The sequence below is a fragment of the Triturus cristatus genome, chromosome 11 (genome assembly GCF_964204655.1).
Source record: "Triturus cristatus chromosome 11, aTriCri1.1, whole genome shotgun sequence".
NCBI lineage: Eukaryota > Metazoa > Chordata > Amphibia > Caudata > Salamandridae > Triturus > Triturus cristatus.
The window spans coordinates 883,839,053-883,859,420 of record NC_140594.1 but is presented as its reverse complement, the minus strand read 5'-3'; the positions used below and the strand labels follow the sequence as shown (position 1 = coordinate 883,859,420).

At 42.5% G+C, this 20,368-nt stretch overlaps 1 protein-coding gene across 3 annotated transcripts in view; it reads left to right on the top strand.

The window, feature by feature from the left end:
* The window catches only part of LEKR1 (leucine, glutamate and lysine rich 1), a 775,178-nt gene that overhangs the window by 588,953 nt on the left and 165,857 nt on the right, over window positions 1-20,368 (top strand). For all 3 annotated transcript variants that reach the window (XM_085634762.1, XM_085634761.1, XM_085634764.1), the window contains 2 exons: window positions 4,774-4,851; window positions 15,725-15,928. In XM_085634762.1, the coding sequence (XP_085490888.1) occupies window positions 4,774-4,851; window positions 15,725-15,928 (282 nt within the window). The remainder of the gene's footprint in view (window positions 1-4,773; window positions 4,852-15,724; window positions 15,929-20,368) is intronic.

The following is a 20,368-nucleotide window of genomic DNA, read 5'->3' as shown; positions in this document are numbered from 1 at the left end:
GCCAGAGACCTCTTGCTCCAACCAGCACGCTTGCGAACAAAAGAACGTACAATGGGGCCTTCTCTGGGGCTGCACCAAGAATTTGGAACTCACTCCCGCCCGCCATTAGAAGATTTCCGTCTCTGGCACACTTTAAAAAGGAGGCCAAAACCTTCCTAATGGGCAAATTACTCTCCTAACTCTTGCATTACAGTCATCTCAACGACTCTGGCACGCTTTAAAAAGGCCGTATGGCGGTGGCGATCCGCCCGCCATTATACACCGCCTGCCACCCATTTCCCCCGTGCCATATTACTATGGCGGGGGGACCCCGGCGGACGGAAAGACCATCCGCCGGTTTTCCGCCGGTCGACCACTCGACCGGGCGGAAAAGGGTATGGATATGGTGGCGTTGTCTGGAAGATACCACCATCCATATTAGCATACAGGCGGATTAGTGCCTTTCCATGGTGGCAATGCCGCCATGGAAAGGCATGCGGTGCATGACTGTGGGGGCCTGTTGCGGGCCCCCAGGGTGTTGGGGGGTGCACATGGGGGGTACCTATGGTACCCCTCTGCATTTGCATGCACAATGTGGCAGGCACCGCGCAGAGCCTGCCACATTGTGCATGCAAATGCACAAGGTGCAGCCACAGCATTGTGGCGAAAGGTGATATGTGCACCGCCCACCACAATGATGTGGATGGGGATGCCACCATGGCGGTGGCATCCTAATTATGGGTGCGGGACCGTCGCACCACTGGCAGCAGGTCCCAGCCCCGCTACGTTCGCCCGCCATCCTAATAGGCCCCTTTGTCTTTGCTTGGCAGTACTCTCAAATTCACCATGGAGCCGCCACCAGCCTGACCAGATTCTCCTTGTACCAATGTCAAAAGTAAGGTGCTACCAGCACCCCCATCTAAGCAGATATAGTCCTACAGTGACAAATTATGATACTATTTTTCAGTAGTAGGATTTTCTTGTTGAACTGAGTTGAAAAAGTAGTAGTGGTAGAATGGTGGGCAGCCATCTTTTCTTCCTAGTTGGCTTCCACCATTGAGTAATAGTGAACTTTTTTATTTTGAAAGATGGCGGTCTAGCCATTTAAAAACCCTTAAGGGTCAGCCTCCACATGAGAGCCCATGATGGCTGCCCTCACGGAGATCTTCCCCAAAAGGACACACAAAGGAGCACATCCACAACTGCCACTCCACAGTGGTGAATGACCCCTCTGCTCCTTCTCTTCTCTCTTGGCGCAGGGAGGTTCATAGCACATCTATGATGTCACCAAAATCCCGAAGTGACCACAACCATGAGGGAATGGTCACTGAGGGAGCACTTCGAACCCCTACATTCGACCTTCATTGCCCAGCGCAGGACCACAACTCTATTGCTATGCATCAGATCCCAGGTCCCTGCCAAACTCTATGGGCATTGCCCTGCCGCCGCACCTCAGGCCAGCATGAAAGGAAAAGCATCACATCCAACTGCTTCAGCATTCCCCGGCCATCCAGAGTAAGTGCTGGCTCCAGGAACCAATGGCATCTACGGTATGGTGAGCAGTATCTTGATGGAGCATATTGGGGCAACGTGGGGATACCAGAGCTCAATGTATTTACTGCCTCAGAGCTCCATGTGAGAGTGCCTGCTCCACCAACGTTATCTTAATGTTTAGTCATGGGAATGAGGATTCAAACTTCCATTCTTCCAACCAAGTTTGGATAATTGAGTTCCTGCAAATTGTTTAATAGTAAGATCCGCAAAATTCCATGCGTTTAAGCGGCAGACAGTGTTATATTAAAAAAAATTACTATTTTTGGCGTTGAAGTGTATTTTAGTTGAAACATAGGGGCTGCGAAATAGTCATTCAAACCCTTGCAATAATTGACAAATAGACATTTTCACAAATGCTATTACATAGATCCAACATCCAACAGACTGAAATATATTTTTTTAATAAGACTTTAAATTCATGCTTGAAGCCTCGTCCTATACATATAGTTCCTTGTGTCTCAATTTAGTCCTCGGTTACCCAAACCAACAGATTGATAGACAAAGATGCATTCGGGAGATGTATTGTGCATCTGAGAGGACATGATCGCTATAAGCATTACACAGCCTCTGATCCCGGCTGGATGTTGCACTGATTGTGAGTGACACATGGTGTGACAGATAGCTCCGTGGGTTACTGCATTTGCTGTTCCAATGGGGCACACTTTTGAGTCACATATGTGGTTTCATTCTTTTAAAGTTGATATCATAAGTTGCTGTGTGTTGCTTATACCAACATTTGTTCTGTTCAGCACTATAAAGACTCATTGGGGCACATGCATCAAGCATTTTTGCCTTCGCTTCGGCCTCTTTGTGAAAGCAAAAAATGCTTTTCAGATACAGCAAACCCTATTTTTTGATTCTGTAACCTGTTACCGAATCGCAAAATGGGTTTGCGATTCGCTATTGGGAAGGGGCGTGTTTAACACATCCCTTCCTAATACCAAATAGCATCGGTATGTAGGAATGTTTTGTGACTGAAATGCAGTTGAAAAACATTTGCATTTTGCCACCTACTTTAAGTAGGTCGAAACCCATTCGCAAATGGGATGAGGTCCCCTAGGGACCACTGCCTACTCTTAAAAAAATGAAAAGAAAACTTTTGATTTTACTTTCTGTAAAGCATCTCGTCTTCCTTTAAGGAAAACGGGCTGCTTTACAAAGAAAAAGATTGCTTTATTTAAAAACAATCACGGACACGGTGGTCAGCTGACCTCAACAGGCCACCATCCCTGTGATTTTTACTATTCCTAGGAGCTCGCAAATTGCGCTCTACCTCATTAATATGAATGAGGTAGAGCGATTTGAGAACCCCTAGGAATCGCTATCTGAAACTCTTTGGGCCAGATGTATCAAGATTACATTTTGCGAGTCTATAATAGCGAATTTTACCGATTCGCTATGATAGACTCGCAAAATGCAATGTATGTAGGTTTTTGCAAAAACTTTACGAATCCTACATATTCCTTAATAGCGGATCGCAAATTGCGATTCGCTATTAAGGAATGCCTTCACATTCATTTCTATGGGCCTAGAGGCCCATAGGAATGAATGGGAAGGTTTTCGCAATTTGTGAGTACCAAATAGGTACTCGCAAATTGCGAATGCATTTTGAAGGGTGATAGGGGGGCCAACAGGCCACCCTGATGCACCCCCATAAAAAGGTAAGTGTGCACATGTGGCGCACATACATGCCCCAAGGGCATGTATGTGCGCCACATGGCACTTAGAAAACTGCAGAAAAGTGAATTTTTCTATGAATCTGCAAACTACCACCAACTAGATGTTGGTGGTAATTTGCGATTCCTTAATGCCAAATCATAATTTGCGATAGCTACAAGAATTGCATTTGGGGAATCGCAAATAGCGATTCCCTAACCACATGCGCAATTTAGGTAACCGCAAATAATTGTGATTACACACATTGCGAATTACAAATGTTTGATACATTGCAAAACGCATTTTTGCAATCGCAAACAGGCCGATTCTGCGATTCTGGCTCTTCAAAAGTCAGACAAGTGGCGATGCACATGGTGTATTGATCAATACTTAAGGTTTAGCCATTTTACCTGCTTGACATGTTAAGTGATTTGGATATTAAGTTCATATCATATGAATACAAGTGTTCCTTTGGTGTATCTTGGCTCGTCATCCTATTGGCATTTCTTTTTCTTTTTTTAGAGGAAGGAGTACTACTTTTCCTTTTTCCTCTAATTAGTGTGCTGATGAGGTTAACTTTGTTCATAACGATTTAATTTGCCTATGTCTGAACTCTGCTGTTGTGAGTTTTTTTAATATTCTAATATTTTGAATAAAACAATTTTTTAAACTACAAAAATGAAAGCTCTCGTGCGATACACACAAAATAGAATAGGAGAATCACAGACACTTTGAAACACCTAGTAGGCTTTCTGAATTTATTGCTGAATACTGAAGGAAATACTCTCACATTGAGGGGAAATATTTGGGGGTGAATTAAGATTACATTTGTAAGGGGCATGGAAGATGCTTTTACAAATGCAAAGTGCAGCAGACGTGCCAAGAGATTAACTATGTAGTGTTGGGGTATTGGCGATGTACACTAGAACGCTATCAATGGAGTGGTGACAGGATGTGAATTAACTTGACAGCAGCACAACAAGCAAAGCCCCGGGGATGGAAACTAGACCCATGAAAACCTCAGAGAACTGCACACAATATGTGCGGCTTCTGTTCATTACATTCAATGAATAAGTAGAATTACATCTATAAATAATGAACTGGGCCCCGAAAATGAACATATAACAGCCATACAAAGGGTGTACAGCTCACTGCTGATGACTTTCTAGGTAACGTGAAGGGTAATTTTGTAGAAAATTAACGGAGCGCCATTCTGCAGCAAACGTTACGCACTAGGGGTGAAATGCTGAGTCACTGGAGAATAAATGCAGTGATTTTGAGAACGAAATGCTAGGGTTCTTGGAATAACATAATTGGAACACCGGGGATGTACAGACTGTATGTATTCTGAAGCAAATAATGACTGCGCCAGTAATTTAGTGCTGGGAATGCAGGGGGGAGGGGCGGGCATGCCAGCGACCTCATGATGAAATGATGAGTCACATGGAGTGAACAAAACACTAGGAATTATATGTTTAATCTACCCAGGATGTGCTATTTTTATAGGAGAACTGAAACAGATGATCCACTTTGCTTTCACATGTTTAATTGAAGTCAAATGTGCTTTATTTTGCAATCAACCAGGATGAAATCAAAGGACACGGACGAGTACCAGGCAAAACTTGAACGACTGGAGCGTGATGCCGAAGATGCCAAGTCACGGTACACTTTTGTTGATGTCTTGCTACTGTTTATCATACATACGTACTGTTTTTCTGTAAATCTAAGAATTTGACACCTTCAAATATTAGTAGGTGAAATATAATTTGTCGCTGTAAGCTTTCCATTTATACGTTTATATGATGAGATACTTGTGCTGAATCGAGCAGGCAAACGGGTTTACCTCTGTCGTATGTACACATCATACAACGTTTATTCGTGAATGCCCTTTCCTGTGTCCAATTTGGTCATTCCCTGAACTATCTACTTGCTGCCCACACCAGTCTTCTTACCTTGTTGTGCTGCAGTCCCCCGCCGCCGCCATCTCCATCAGCGGCCGCAGAGTGGGGACAGGGTCGGACTACACTCCCCAGCATCCTGTGCGCCACCGGACCCGCTGACGCCGTGTTCGCGCCAGGAGGCGCTTAAAAGATCGCCGTTGCCTCGACGGAGCGGGTTCCTGTGTCCAATTTGGTCATTCCCTGAAGTATCTACTTGCTGCCTACACCAGTGCTTCTTACCTTGTTGTGCTGCAGTCCCCCGTCGCCGCCATCTCCATCAGCGGCCGCAGAGTGGGGACAGGGTCGGACTACACTCCCCAGCATCCTGTGCGCCACCGGACCCGCTGACGCCGTGTTCGCGCCAGGAGGCGCTTAAAAGATCGCCGTTGCCTCCGCGTCGCGGGACGCGCGCGGGTGGCGCCGGGCTGAGCCCGGGCAGATGGGCCGTCTGTGGCCGTCCGGGGCTGGCCGCAGCTGGGCTGGGCCACATTTCGTTCCAGTGACTCTCTCAGTGATTGATCGTATTTGTACCAGGTCCCATGTGTACAAGTGGACAAGTGCACCAGGATTTATTCTCTTAACACGGTCAGATACTAGTCGTGTATTGGTTCATTATTTTAGTGATTATTTTAGTGATACAGAGATTCTGGTTGATCCAGATCAAGGCTATTCAGAGTGTGTATTTTTATTACGTTTTTGATTGTTTATTAAGTGTATTGATCATGTCAACAGCTACTAAGGAGACTGTGCGATCCAATATAGCCACCCTTGACAATTACCTTGTGAAAGTAGTGGATAAAATTAACAAAGAACGTCGACTTTCCTTAGGCCGGGGGTGTACTTTGGATCCTCTTTCTAATACTCCTAATCCACCCACCTCTTTGCTTATCTTACCCGGGGGTGGCAGTGACAATTCAAAATGCCTCGAACCATCTAGTATGGTTTCCGTCCCAGATCCAGAGTCCGTCCCAGAACCAGAACCAGAGCCTATATCGACTATGTCAGATCCATCCCAAGTACTATCGGTTTTATGCTCTCCGGTTCCGAGAGCACAGAGAGTGCTAAGATCAGGGAAGGGCGCTGGTAGGCCAACTATTTTAAAACGGGGGGGAACCACAACAAAAAAAGATTAGACCCCCCATCTAAGTGCATAGTGAGTGATCCAGTTATAGAAACTGATAACACCCAAGTTAAATTAGATTCCAAGCAATTAGAGTTCTTGGTCAGTATAATAGATACGAAACTTGATAAGATCATTTTGCCTTTAATGGATAAACTTGATACCCTTTCAGAAGAAATTAAGAGGCTGGGCGAGCTTTTAAACTCCCACCCAGGGACCAAGCTTAATACAGAGGACCCATTAATGGTTAAGGCACCAGAACCGAAAACTCTTAATAACGTGATCCTTGCTCTAATACTATTGCCATACCGAATTTAGCGGTGGGTCCAAATACACCTCTTACACCCACCGTGGTGGATAAGTCAGGGAATATTGCCAATAAGACTAAAAGTTATGTCCATCCTAGACCTAATTTACCCCCGGAATGTGCACCATATGTGGTGGTTCTGACTAATGTTCCACCACTTCAGGTCAATGGGTCCTGTAGTAATCCAGAAACCCATGAGTCCCTTAAGAACAAAACGGTGGCTTGGTTAAATCGAGAGTGTGGGTACCCAGTAGCATTGTCTCATCGAATTTTAACTACTACTAGAGTGAATTGGATAGGGAACTCTCCCAAAAGCAATGGTGGCGATTGTGTGATCGTCAATTTTAACGACCCACAACTAGCTACCACCACTCTGCTTAGAGCCACCTCTCGACCCTCGAATGAACAGGGTATTTTACTCAGACCACTGGGGTTTTTCTATCAACATGTTATCAGTAAACCCTCTAATGTTTTTAAAAGGGGTAGTGGCAGTGCCTCTTATGTGTTCAATAGGTCTGAGGTAGTGACATCTAATCGGTTTCAATGTTTGAGTGATCTAGACTGTAACGACTGACTGGTTCCTGATGTGGCACTCTGCGAAGATGGATTAGCACTCAGTGGGGTGGCGCCAGAAGGAAATACTCCTGGGATGTCTGAAAATGTTAGTACTCCCCTTGACGTCTGCCCGTTAATCAGTTCTGCGGACGATATTGAGGGGGATAAAGGAGTATTTTATGTAGTTGACAATCCCAGCTTGAGCCCAAGCATTTCCCCTCTGGTTGAAGGCATCGAAACATCTCCTGGTTCTATAAGTAGCTTTTTGGTAAGCTGGAATATTGCTGGTCTAGCTTCAAAAGAAACTAGCTTGGGGTGGTCAGAGTTTATTAACCTCTTTGACATTTGCTGCTTCCAAGAAACATGGTGTAAAAATTGTTCAGGTTATAATGGTTTTGTTTCTTACGAGTTACCTGCAACTGCATCCATTTCCGGTAGAGCTAAGGGAGGGCTCTTGGTTTTAATTTCCATCAAAATCCCCATTATTGTTAAGAAACATGTTCTAGTGGGAGCCCACTCCCAGATTGTATGGCTTTCAGAGAAGGATGGAAGAAATATTCTTTTAATTAATTTTTATAATAATATTTTTGATAGCAGTAGGTATTTGGTGGTAGATGCTCTGAGTAGTGCAACTGAAGATATTGTCAATGATTCTAATGTTGTTTTTGAATTTATTTTTGTAGGGGATTTCAATACTGTTGTTTGCCCCCTCTCTAGTCATAGTTTGTGTGGGATTACCAACCGCTTCGGGGACGTGGATCTTCATTTTCCTCATAATAAATATGGGGACTCCTTGAATTATCTCCTAGCGGCCCTTGACATGGAAATATTGGTTAATGAAAAGAACGATCAAGATGAGAGTATCCCAACATTTACAGGGAGGGGGGCAAACACAGTTATTGATTTTATTTGTATGTCTACAAGTCTTGTCCCATTGAGTTTGGCACCTAAGGTCGTGGATATCATGCTTAGCGATCATAATTGTATTGTTGTAGAGGCTGTCCTGTGGAACAAAAAACCTGTATCCATACAAGAGACTATAGATAATTTCGAACCACATAGACCGAATGGCATTAGGTTAAGATGGAAAGGTGACAAATCGGAAATGACGTCCGATTTTATTATTAATAGTTGCTTACCTGAAATTACGGAGATCCTTGTGCAGGATGACGTCACTGCCGATCTTGTCCAACACTTTGTCCGAATCAACACTATTATAGCCCGAAAATTTACAAAATCAACTGAGGGTAAGTCCAAACAACCAAGGGGTTGGTTTGACCATGCCTGTACCTGCGCTCTTAAAGAGCTTAAAGATGCTCTGGCAATTAAACCTAGAGATAGGGACCAGGTGTGTCAGCTCAGACTTTATTATAAGAACACTGTTAAGCGCAGGAAGATAGAATTACAACAAGAGGCCTGGGATAAATTGTCACAGGCTGCTGAACTGAAAGATTGTTCATTATTCTGGGCTACGGTTAATTGCCCCTTTTTAAAAGATGAGAAGGCTCCGGAATTAACCTCAATGGTTAGCATGGACTCTTGGGTCTCCCATTTTTCTACCATTTTTGATACAGGTAATGTTTTGCTCAACCAAAATGGTTGCTGGCCTATAGTGCCCCTGAATATTAGTATAACGGAGGTTCTAGATAGTATTACCACAAGTAAAGGTGGTAAGGCCCAGGGCCCTGATTGAGTGCCCATTGATATCTACAAATTTATACCAGAGATTTGGGGACCTATATTGGTTAAGGTTTTTAATGCCGCAGTCTGCCTTGGGGTTCCCCCAACTTGGGAGGAATCAATTATCATACCTATTTATAAGAAAGGTGACAGGGGGGATGTAAAGAACTACCGCCCCATTTCCTTGTTGGACTCCTCTGTAAAAATAATGAGTAGGGTACTCCTGGTAAGGCTGGAACAATGGGCAGAAACCAATGGCATCCTGGCAAATTGCCAGTATGGTTTCAGAAAGGGCCGTGGGACGATCGAGCAATGCTTGAATCTTGAACTTATAATTGGGAAATATACTCAGGCTAGAAAGGGCTCTATTTATCTCTGCTTTGCAGATTTAAGTAGCGCCTTTGATCTGGTGGATCATGCCATTCTCTGGGCTAAGCTGATCGAAATGGGGGCCCCTGAGGCTATCATCTTTTTCCTGGCCCGTCTTTATGAAAAACTCCGAACTAGTGTTAGGTACGGTTCAAATGGGGAGTGTACCACCAAATTTCGGATTGGCAGGGGCATAAGGCAGGGTTGTGTTCTTGCCCCCCTGCTTTTTACCCTTTTCATAAACGAAGTGGACTGTGTCCTACAGTCAGTAGCGGCCGACGCACCCAGAGTTAATAACATTAATGTACCGGTCCTACTCTATGCGGACGATGCCGTTTTATTGTCCAGGACCCCGATAGGTCTCCAACGATTAATGGATAGGTTTTCACAGTTTATTACATCTAGAAAGCTTGTGATTAACAAAACCAAAACATATACCATGGAATGTGGTCGCGGAAAGAATAAGCCTCATTCTTATTATATTGATCAACACAGGGTTAAACTAGTTGATAATTTCAGCTATCTTGGAATTGTTTTTTCTAAGAATTGTAGTTGGGCTAATGAACACACCAGTGTTAGAGCCAAGATGGCTAGAAGCTCTAATGGGGTGTTCACCTTTGCATCTAAATTAGGTGATAAACGAATAAGCGATATGCTCAAGATTTTCCAGTCACGTTGCCTCTCTACTGCGCTTTATGGGGCAGGGATCTGGGGCTTCACTACGGCTGGGTGCCTACAGGTGGAGGAGAATGTCTTTTTGAAAAAACTGCTGAACCTACCCAAATCTGCCTCGAATGACTTAGTCCATAGTGAACTTGGTATCCCATTTTTAAACGATTTGATTCTCCTTAGGCCATTATTGTTGTGGCGGTCAATTTGGCTTAAAGAGGAGACGTCACTAAATAGAGCCATTATCAATGACTGCCTCACTGCTGACAATCATTTAAAGATACCATGGATTAAGTATGTTGTCAACAGTTTCCAGGAGATTTATGGTATCGATATCAAAACTGATAGATATGGGGCCGCAGTAATCTCGAAGTCAGAAATGAAGCATATTTTTCTGCTGAGTAAATCTGAGAACAGGATTGGTAATTACGGTACTCTATCTACCTGTGTGCAATATAATATTATGAATGAATTAAAGGGTTACCAGCCGTATCTCACCATGGTGAACAGAGTTTCCCACAAGTTTGTCTTAATTAGATTCAGAATGGGGATGGTGCAGAAATTGGTCGCTTTCCCTTCTGTGAATAAACAGCCTGTCGGCCCCTGCCCCTGTGACAATTTGACAGCACAAAGCACGATGCACTTTCTTTTGATGTGCCCATTGTATTGGAATTTACGTGTAGCTTTTTTAAAACCTATTTTTAAAAAATTTGGTGTTAGGACACTTCATGATTCTTTTAAATTGCTTTTTAATCTGCATCATGCTGATATTTGTTTTTTTACTGCAATATTTTTATTAAAAGCTATTTACATTAGGAAAAGCATGAGTTTTTAACTATTTTATTCTCCCCTTGTTTTGTTTCATATGTTTGTTTATTAATTATTTGTCGACTACTATGAAGATCTGTAATGCCATCAATCTTTACTATGTATGTGCTTATATGGACATTATTTTTTGCTCCGAATAAAGCCTTATGAAATGAAATGAAATGAATGAATGCCCTTTTAGACCCCTTCCAGGTAATATAAAGTGGATAAGAATCTTTACTCTGATGTAGAGCTTTGACCAACATTTTAATAATAATGGTAATCTTACTAGGATAATAGACAGCTTATCGTTGGGCGCCATCTTTCTGGCACTTCTTCTTGTCAACGCAAACACAAGGAGATGATGGAAGGAGCACTGTGTCACTATTAGAACTGGGTTGAATCCATCATCGTTCTTTACCTCACTTCGCCACCACAGTTCAGACCTAGCCATATGCAAATCAGTCTTGATCATGGTCCTCATAGGAACAGTCTATCCCAAACTGCCAAGCCAGGTCTTCCCAGGACCAGAGCCAAACACCCCTCTTCAGCCAAACTAGCTTGAATCCAGTGGCACAGTGAGCAAGGGACCCACGTCTGGGCATACCCTACTAACTTAGTGTGAACAAAGCAAACACAAGGAGATGATGGACAGAGAGCTGAACTTTTCAGACCCTCACCCCCAGTCACTATTAGATCTGGGTTGCCACACAGTGAAGAGATCTTCCCACTGCCCAATAGTGCTCTCGATTTTCTCATTTCACTTTAAGTGACAGAGAGCGCTAGTCACCATCTTGGTGCGACCCAGCCTATGTTTTCTCACTCACCTCTATTTCCCACCTGCCTCTAATGGTGAAGAGTCTTTCTCCTGATAGCTTCCCAGTGCAGGCTTTCTCCTCCTCCACTATAATTATCTACCCTCCATGGTCAGAATTAGGGCTCTCTCCCTTCTCTCCTCATCCATTAGTGTAAGATCTCTCTAGTTCTTCTCCTAAATTTAGCAAAGGGCCTTCCACTCTCCTACTAGTTTGGTGTATTGATCCTTTATCAGCACATGCAATGCATGTTTTGTTTGCTATAAGAGCCGGGGGGCATGAGGGAAGAAGTTATTGCACGCTTCACAGTTTCCGCCTCTTAAAGAGCAGATATTTGCTAGAGGATCTCATAGAAACAATGTCTTCAAATCAAAGTATGTTATGAAGCAATTAGAATCTGTTTCATTCATTTAATTAACTATACATTGGTTTGTAAAAAGAAGGGAAGTGCCCTTTAGATGTGCAACCTCAACTTGCCCAAAATACAGTATGGATGATATTGCATGTGACAACTTATATGACATCGCCAAGGTAATCTGTAGTACCTAACTGGTGACGCTGCTTTGATGTTACCTATTGGAGTTTTAAACCTTCTTCAACAATAGTCCAAGAATTTTCCACCTACAAGTATTAAATTGACTAAACTGACAAGGTATTTGAGTATTATTTGTGAGAATGGCCATAGGATGATACCAGAAGAGGTGGACAACCTCCATTAAACGCCAGAGAGATTCAATCCACTATTGGCCAAGTCAGAAGGTCTCGACTTGCTTTTAAAGACAAGACCCTTTGTCTAAATCGCTGCTTGTTTTGTTATGGCAGTTTCTGAAAGTCACCATGTGCCTCACTAGTTCTAATATTGCTTTCTCAACCAAGCTTTGCTTATTTTGGAAACAATGTCCCTGATTACAAGTCAGTCTTAGCAGAACTACTGCTCACGACTGGCCTGTTGTTCCTGCACAAGGTTCCTGGGTACTGGAATACCGGGCCCGATTATATCAGCTGGTAATTCTTTCCAGCTAGTGACCCTGCATGAGTCTTTGGCTGCAACGAAAGCCTACCTCGTTCCCCCCTGACTTTTTATCTGACAATGGGGAACCTTCCATGCACCCCTCAAAACCTAAACTACCTCCTCCCTTCTCTAGTCTCCACACCTCTTCCCTCTACCCCCACCCTAGACAGAAGTCCCCATACACATTTACGACCTGCTCAAAGATTTTGGTCAATGTGTGCCTTTATGACTTCTTTATTCTCTGATGATACTAAAATGAGCTCTAGATTTATTAATTCTAATATCTGGAAGCTTTACTTCGCGTTATTGGAGATATTCGTATTAACACAAACAGATATAGCATTTCTTGGAAAAGTGAGTGGAAATGAAATAACAAAGAGAGAGAAAGAGGCTCTAGGAGAGAGAGGTAAGAGGAGTAAAGAAACAGTTTGATAGAAAACGAAATTTGAAACCAAAGATGAAAATCTAATACAAAGATAACATAAAATTGAGAGAAATGAAACTTATAGCAGAGTGGAAGTACAGGAAAAAAGCATTATGAAGAGAATAGAAACAATAAAAGTATAGGAGATGAGAGAAAGATAAGGATCATAATCTCAGGGACACTGCATATCTGTTGGCAAAAACAACCAGTTCCGACACCAGGTATATCCTGAATGAAGAAAAATTATAGATAGGAGCTCTCTTGGCTATCAACCGCCTGGTTTTACTATCTAATTAATGATATGCACAGGATCTCATAATGCATTTTCAGATCTAAGTCTAGGCTCCCCTTCCATCGGATGCTACTCTCAGGAAAGATGAACCATTTGAACAAATTGCATACATTGTTATTTGACATTTGTCAACCTCTTCATTCAAGGATCAGACTCTAGAGTCTGGAGAAAGTGTTCTTTCAAATGAAGTCTGATTGCTCTTTATTGATATGTCAAAATCAGACCTATAGAACTCAGGAAAATGCAGCAGAAAGAACAACGACTTCTCAAAATATATTCACATTTATTTCTGTTTATACGTTTTTGACTGACTACTTTACCATGTGTTCTTACATCAAACGTGTAAACTATTAATGCTTGTTTACATCTCATTTAAAGCAATTCTATACAGCCAATTGAATCACAAATTCTTCTTATTTTGGACATTGATGACCCGTGTAGGTAAGTGCAGTGGGGTGGAGCAGGGCGGGGTGGAGGGGTTTTAATGACATACAACATGTTAGTGAAAATAAATAAATAAAACCACTTACCTTGCGCTCGCTGCATCAAACAAGGCCATTTAGCTATGCAACTAAACCAGGCTTCTTAAACAGCCGTATCACTCCTTTTGGAATATCTCCGCGTGTTATGTTTTATCCCAAGATACTGTGGTCCTCATTACGAGTGGCTTCTTAATTCCGATGGGGCTGTTAACAGCACACTCCGTCCCCTTCAGACCACGCCTCGTAGGTCTTTACTTTCACAGAGCGATTTCAGCCAAGAATAAGGAATTACAAATTGCTTGGTTATTCCATTTTTCTAAGTCATCCCTCAGAGTCCGTTGATAGTGGACCTCATTTCCCCCACTCCGGTACCTCTAGTATCGGTAACATCTGGGGTGGGGACATTCCAGTCCATTTTCTAGGCCCATGATAAAGGCCTTTGGATAGTTTACCTGACTTTTGTTGTAACCTGTCAACAGGTTACCGTTGATTCAAGGCCACCAACATCTGAAGCTTTCAACATCTAAAAGCAATTAAATGATAACCCATATATATGGTTAATATACGTGTTCAAATTAACATTTCTGTACAGATATGAACTGAAAGCACATTGTCCAATTCAGTTCATGTTGCAAATTTTAGTACTACATAATTACAATTACTATTCTTTCTCACTGTGTTCTTATAACTTAAGGAGGGGCCTTGCCAAATATTTATTTTTCTTCAACAACCTTGTGCTACATTCTGTGGAAGCAGGTTTACACTTCTAGCTAAAACATAACCTTAGCACACAATATCCTTTTTTTCTAATTAGAGGGGAAACACTAGCAAAATATATTTTGAACAAAACAAAATCGACCATTTCCACAGAATCTGGTCGATTTACAGCACCTGCTTGAGCACAGCTTTAATTGAGACTACATCTCTCTCCATAACACGAAAGAACTAAGGATCGGATGTACAAAGCTTTTCACCAGTCACAGACCCTCTGATTCAGCGAATCAAAGAGTTTGCAGCCAGTGCAAAAGCTGTTTCTAATGTCCTAAACACATTTTAAAATTCCGAATATTTTTTTTAAATTGAAAAATGGATTTAGAAATGGTTATCGAATCCTTATGTGAAAGAGGCGCGTTTTGGGAGTCTATTCAAAATACCAGATCTTAACCCTATGTATCAATGGTTTGTCACCATAATGTCAGTCGCATACCATTGATCAGTTACCCACTGTCAAGTTGGGGTGGTGACCGATTCTGAAATGTAAAGAGACCCTATTATCCTTTGGGAATTGAGGTGGCAGCTTCAGGGGGCATGGCCAGTGGCCCAGGGGACCCAGAGCAACTCTCACTGAAGTTTTTCAAAATGTGAAAAGTTTTATTTTTATTTTAAAGTAACCCTGTTTTCTTTTTAGTGGGAATGAGGCTGCTTCAAAATAACAAGATTTTTAAATGTTCAGATAATAAATAATATTCACAAGGCAGGTCTTACAACCTTCTACTATTCCTTATTTTGCGAACCAACCTTATAAAACAAAGGTTGGTTCACAAAATTAGATGTTATTCACAAAAAAATGGGTCACAATTGGTGACCACTTTTCGCGACAATATCTTAGAACATCTGGCCCTATATTCTTTCATGTTTGGCTACGTTCACGTCTCCTACAATCTTCTCACTAAACCAGTGGCACTATTATATAACCGGTTTGCTTTACCACACTTAGCACCATCATTGCAGTCCTATCTTTTTATGTGTGTAGACTCCGCAGTTGTAAAAATACTACTAGTAGAATACTTTTGTGAAGAGTAAACACTTGTAAATTTACACAAAAGTGTACGTTTACCTTTGTCAATCGGGCCCTTTGGGTTTATTTCCTAGGATGAAGCAATGCAATACTTTACTTTAACTGTGTGTGCAGATACACGGGAAAAAAATCATCTGATTGAATGCTAAATATTGTCACATGTGTTCAGAAAATGCCATACTGAATTTCCTGTAGTAAAACGCAAGCAGACACTTTGTGATAGAATTAGATGACATTTATGTGTTTGCATCACCCTTCTCTGTAGATTTGCTGCCGATCTACAAGAAAAAGAAATGTTTGTAATGGATTACCAGCAAAAGTACAAACATGTGTTAGAAGAGTTGTCTGAAAAGAAAAGAAATGAGGAAAATATCATTAGAAGAGCCTCACACTCAGATAATGAACTGGCAGTGATGAAAACTATTGCAAGGCAGGCAGAAGAAGAAGTAGCAATGCTGAAACAAGAAAGGTAAATGAGAGAAGGTTTGACATTTTGCTTTGCATGCTTGTGTATGGCTGGATGTCCGTGTTTTTAAAATCTTTGAGTGCTTGTAGAATGTACATCCTTTAATGTCCTTTGAGACTATTCACAAAGCGAAATTTTGTATGTAGAGAGATTTCTGCCTATGAAGAAACTCCACCTTGATGGTATTCACCAATTCAGAAATATCCTCCTACTAGTAGGATTTATGAGTTTGACCCCTTAAAATGAGGTGGTGGAGCCTACTACCATAGCAATTACAAGCTTGTAGTATATTTATGGATAGATATCTTCTCTATGCCTTTTTAAGGAATTTTCCACCTCAGTGGTGAAGATCTCCAATGCCAGGGGGCTGAGAACTTTGATGGGAAGGGAAGAGGTAAATAGCATACACATGATTCAAAATACAAACACCATACACACAGTACCTCCTCCAAACATATAAATACAACATGCACACCAGTCTCTTCATTCTCCCGCTTGGACTTCCTGACTAACAGAAGGCCACGTAACACCTACATATTCCAAGATGCAGACAGCAACAGCAACATAACTGAGACGGGAACCTTCATTGTATCTACCATTGTTGTGGTTCAGTACAAGGAACTTCATGGTCTGCCTGACAGTAGCAGAATACAGCCACATGGTAGGCACTGTGGGTGACCTCAGAAAAATGGCAGAAGAGGAGATGGGTGAAGGAGAACTTTTCCAGGATATAGGCAGCTAATCCGCTTCCTTGAGGTGGACCTATATTCTGCGTCCATCACGTTGCTCTCTTATGTGGACAGACTGTGTATAAGTGGTTGTTGTTGTAATTAGTTTCACCTGTTTATGAATGTGAGTATTGACTGTTCACCTCCATGTTCTCAGTAGTACGTTTGTGGCACATGTTTTTGATTCCCTGTTTTAAAAAGTGATTTATGTTACTTGCGCTTCAAACATGTCTTGACATTTTCAGATCATGTTAAAAAATATGAAATTGTAAAACTTATATTTTGAGAAGCTCAATGGTGTTATTTGTTGCTTGTCTTGATTTCCATGATAGTGTTTTGCTCTGCCAGTGACTGGCCTCGTGTGGTGCTTTACATACTCCTATGCTTGTCTAAAGTAAATGTAAGCCTGTTTTATCAACAGTACAATTGTTAAAGATTTAGATTAATGTTAATGACATTTGTAAAGCGCGCTGTTACCCTAGAGTGTCCTGGCGCTGAAATCAGATGTCCTACAGAGGCCTAAACGTGGGGCAAAGTGGGTTTTAAAATAGACTGGAAAAGCCAAGTCTTCAGGGCCTTCCTGAAATCCAGATGATTAGTTATACATCTCAGATGAAACGGTAAATCATTCCATGCCTTAGCATCTCCCACCACAAAACCTCTACCTCCCCAGTTGGATTTTTTTAACCAGGTGCACTGATACCTGTTTTGCTTCAGAAGAGCGCAGGGTTCTCCCAGGAACATACCACTGGAAATTCAATCTAAGATGACGGGGTCCAAATCCTTGGAGGGATTTGTGGACCACACACAGGGCCTTGAAACATACGCATTTTTTCACAGGCAGCCAGTGGAGATTTTTAATCTCAGCTGAGATTGAGGCATGTTTGGGTGTGCTGGTGAGCAATCTGACTGCCACGTTCTACAGTAGCCGAAGTCTTTTCATAAGCCCTTCCTGGATATTAAAGTATAGGCTGTTGCAATAATCCAGTTTGGACATAACTAAAGCAGTAATGACTGTTTTTTGGCTTTCTTTAGGAAGGAGCGGCATATTTTTTTTTCAGGATCTCAGTGTATAAGATTTTGCCGATACCACTGCATTGATCTGATCCTTAAGACTGAGTTTATTGTCAATGTAGACTCCTAAGTTCTTTACTTTCCTTATGGGTGTTGGGAGGGGGCCCATTGTATCCGGCCACCATACCGGTGACCAAAAAGTCGGATTGTAGCCAAACAAAACCACCTCCGTCTTACTAGTATTAAGCTTGAGGCAGTTTTGAGTCATCCAGCCACCTACAGCTATCATGCAATCCTGGAAGTGAGTTGCCGGTTCTTGCATCCTATCAGGTAGCAGTGACACTACAATTTGGGTGTCATCTGCGTAAGAGGTTAAATTAAAACCAAAGGATTCGATCAGGGGCGCTAGTTGGGAAACATACACATTAAAAAGAGTCGGACTAATGGAAGATCCCTGTGGAACTCCGCACGGTAACGTGAAATGTTTTTCTGTGAACTCCCCAAGGGACACAGTCTGAACTCTGTCGGAAAGGAAGGATCTGAGCAGCTTCCAGGCTATCCCCTTCACTCCGATCTGCAGCGGCCTATCCATCAGTACTCCGTGATGGACAGTATCGAAGGCTGCTGAGAGGTCAAGCATGATCATTGCTGCTCTTCCTCCCTGATCCAATATAGTCCTAATTTCTTCCGTGGATTTGAGGAGAGCGGACTCAGTTCTGTGTCCACCCCGAAATCCATATTGAGTCGGATCTAATATCTCGGAGTCTTCCAGAAATGTACTGAGTTGTTTATTCATTGTTTTTTCGATTATTTTCGCTGGTAGTGGAAGTCTCAAGATAGGTCTGAAATTGTTGGAGTCCTTAGGATCTAGATTAGGTTTCTTCAGAAGGGGTATTATAGATGCTCTTTTCAATATTTTGGGGAAATAACCTTCCTCAAACATAGCATTAATAATGGATGTTAGAGTAAGAGCAGCTGGCTCCACTGCCAGTTTAAGAATAGACAACAGGCATGGATCAGATGGTGAACCCGATTTTGCCATCAAAATCTTTTTCGAAGTATCCATGATCTTCACTGAGACAAATGTATCAAATTGAGCAAGGGCACTAGATGTCGGCTTAGAGACTGCTTCCACTTTTGGCCTATTATTTCTCTTAGGACCTGTAAGCATAGAGAAGATAGCATCAACGTTGTTGAAAAAGAATTCTGCTATTGTATCACACAGTTCTTGGCTTGCAACATTAGGCGGAGAAGCTGGATGTGCTAAAGCGGAGACCGTTGTAAATAGTTCCTTTGTCGAATTCTTAGCTAGGTTAATTTTGAGTGCAAAGAACTCTTGCTTTGTTTTAGCCAACAGCTGTTTGTACTGTGCTAAAATGTGTTTGTATTTGATTTTATCTGTTTCATTATATTCTCTCCTCCAAGCTCTTTCGATGGTCTTACAGGCCAATTTTGTTTCTCTAAGCTCCTGGGTATACCAGGGGGAGGTGGGTCGTGCCCTGTTAGGGCGGATTAGTTTATATGGAGCAAGTTTATTGCCAGCTGATTCAAGCCAGTTGTTATAGGTGGATGTAGTGAAGTACTGGGTATTTTAGACCCAGCGGTGCAGGGGTACACACCCTATGACTTCTGGGTTCATCCTGTTCCGGACCTACAGAAACACAGAGTCTTCTGGGTGAAGTCAAAGATTCGTTTATTGGCTGCAGACCAATGACAGGTATCCTAGAAGTACAACAGCGTGTATGTTCTCAGGAGACTGCTGAAAATCATGGGAACGGACTTCTCCTTAAGTACAAAATATCATGCTCCAGGCACACATTCCTTGGTTTACGATATGGCCATATAAAGGTATACATTACAAACGAAAAAGCAGAGTCATGATGACCATCCCACATTCCAGTTCGGCCAGCCCACAATGATTTACACAGTAAGGTTCAGATCCCACGTTTGATGTAAAGAGACCCCCCAATAAACATGAGCATCTCCTGTTTTGGGAAACAAGTCATAAAGCAGGAACAAGCAGGTGTGGAAGAGATTAGCCGGGGGATTGTGTAGAATGAAAGGGTTTTATGACGGGTCAAGCCCTGATGTTAATCACAGGTGGACAGAGGAAGGGGAGCTCGTGAGACCGGTCTGAACCGGGGCAGCAGGGCCAGCTGCCCAGGTCACAGAGAAGTCAGAGGGAAAGCCCATGTACTGTGAGGCCCGTATTTACTCCATTATAGCCTATGTGAGGGCAATGACAAGATGGCCACTGCTTCCAAAATGGAACCCGCGTAGTGAAGCAGAATAACGTGTACACAGTGCATTCACAGCTAGAACGATATATAAAGCACTCGTACATGCCGCATTTACCATTTGCGGTTCGCTAATACCGAAATAGACAGGGGTAGGGCCCTGTCCCCTACGCGGTCCCGAATATTAAAGTACGACAGACCCTCCTTTTGCCCTTACATAGGCAATCACTATACTCATCTTAATCCGAGTCTAGGTCAATGTTCACAAAGTCATGGAGATGTTGCTGTAGCATCATCCTATTACTTAGTTCGTCCCTCGATACAGGTTTCCTTACACATAAGGTAGTACAGAGACCACATATCGCGGGAGCACACTGTATACACAGGCAGAACAGGAAAAGAATGGCTAAGATCATTCCAATGACCATCAGAACTTTCCAACCCCAGGCAGATATCAATTCCCA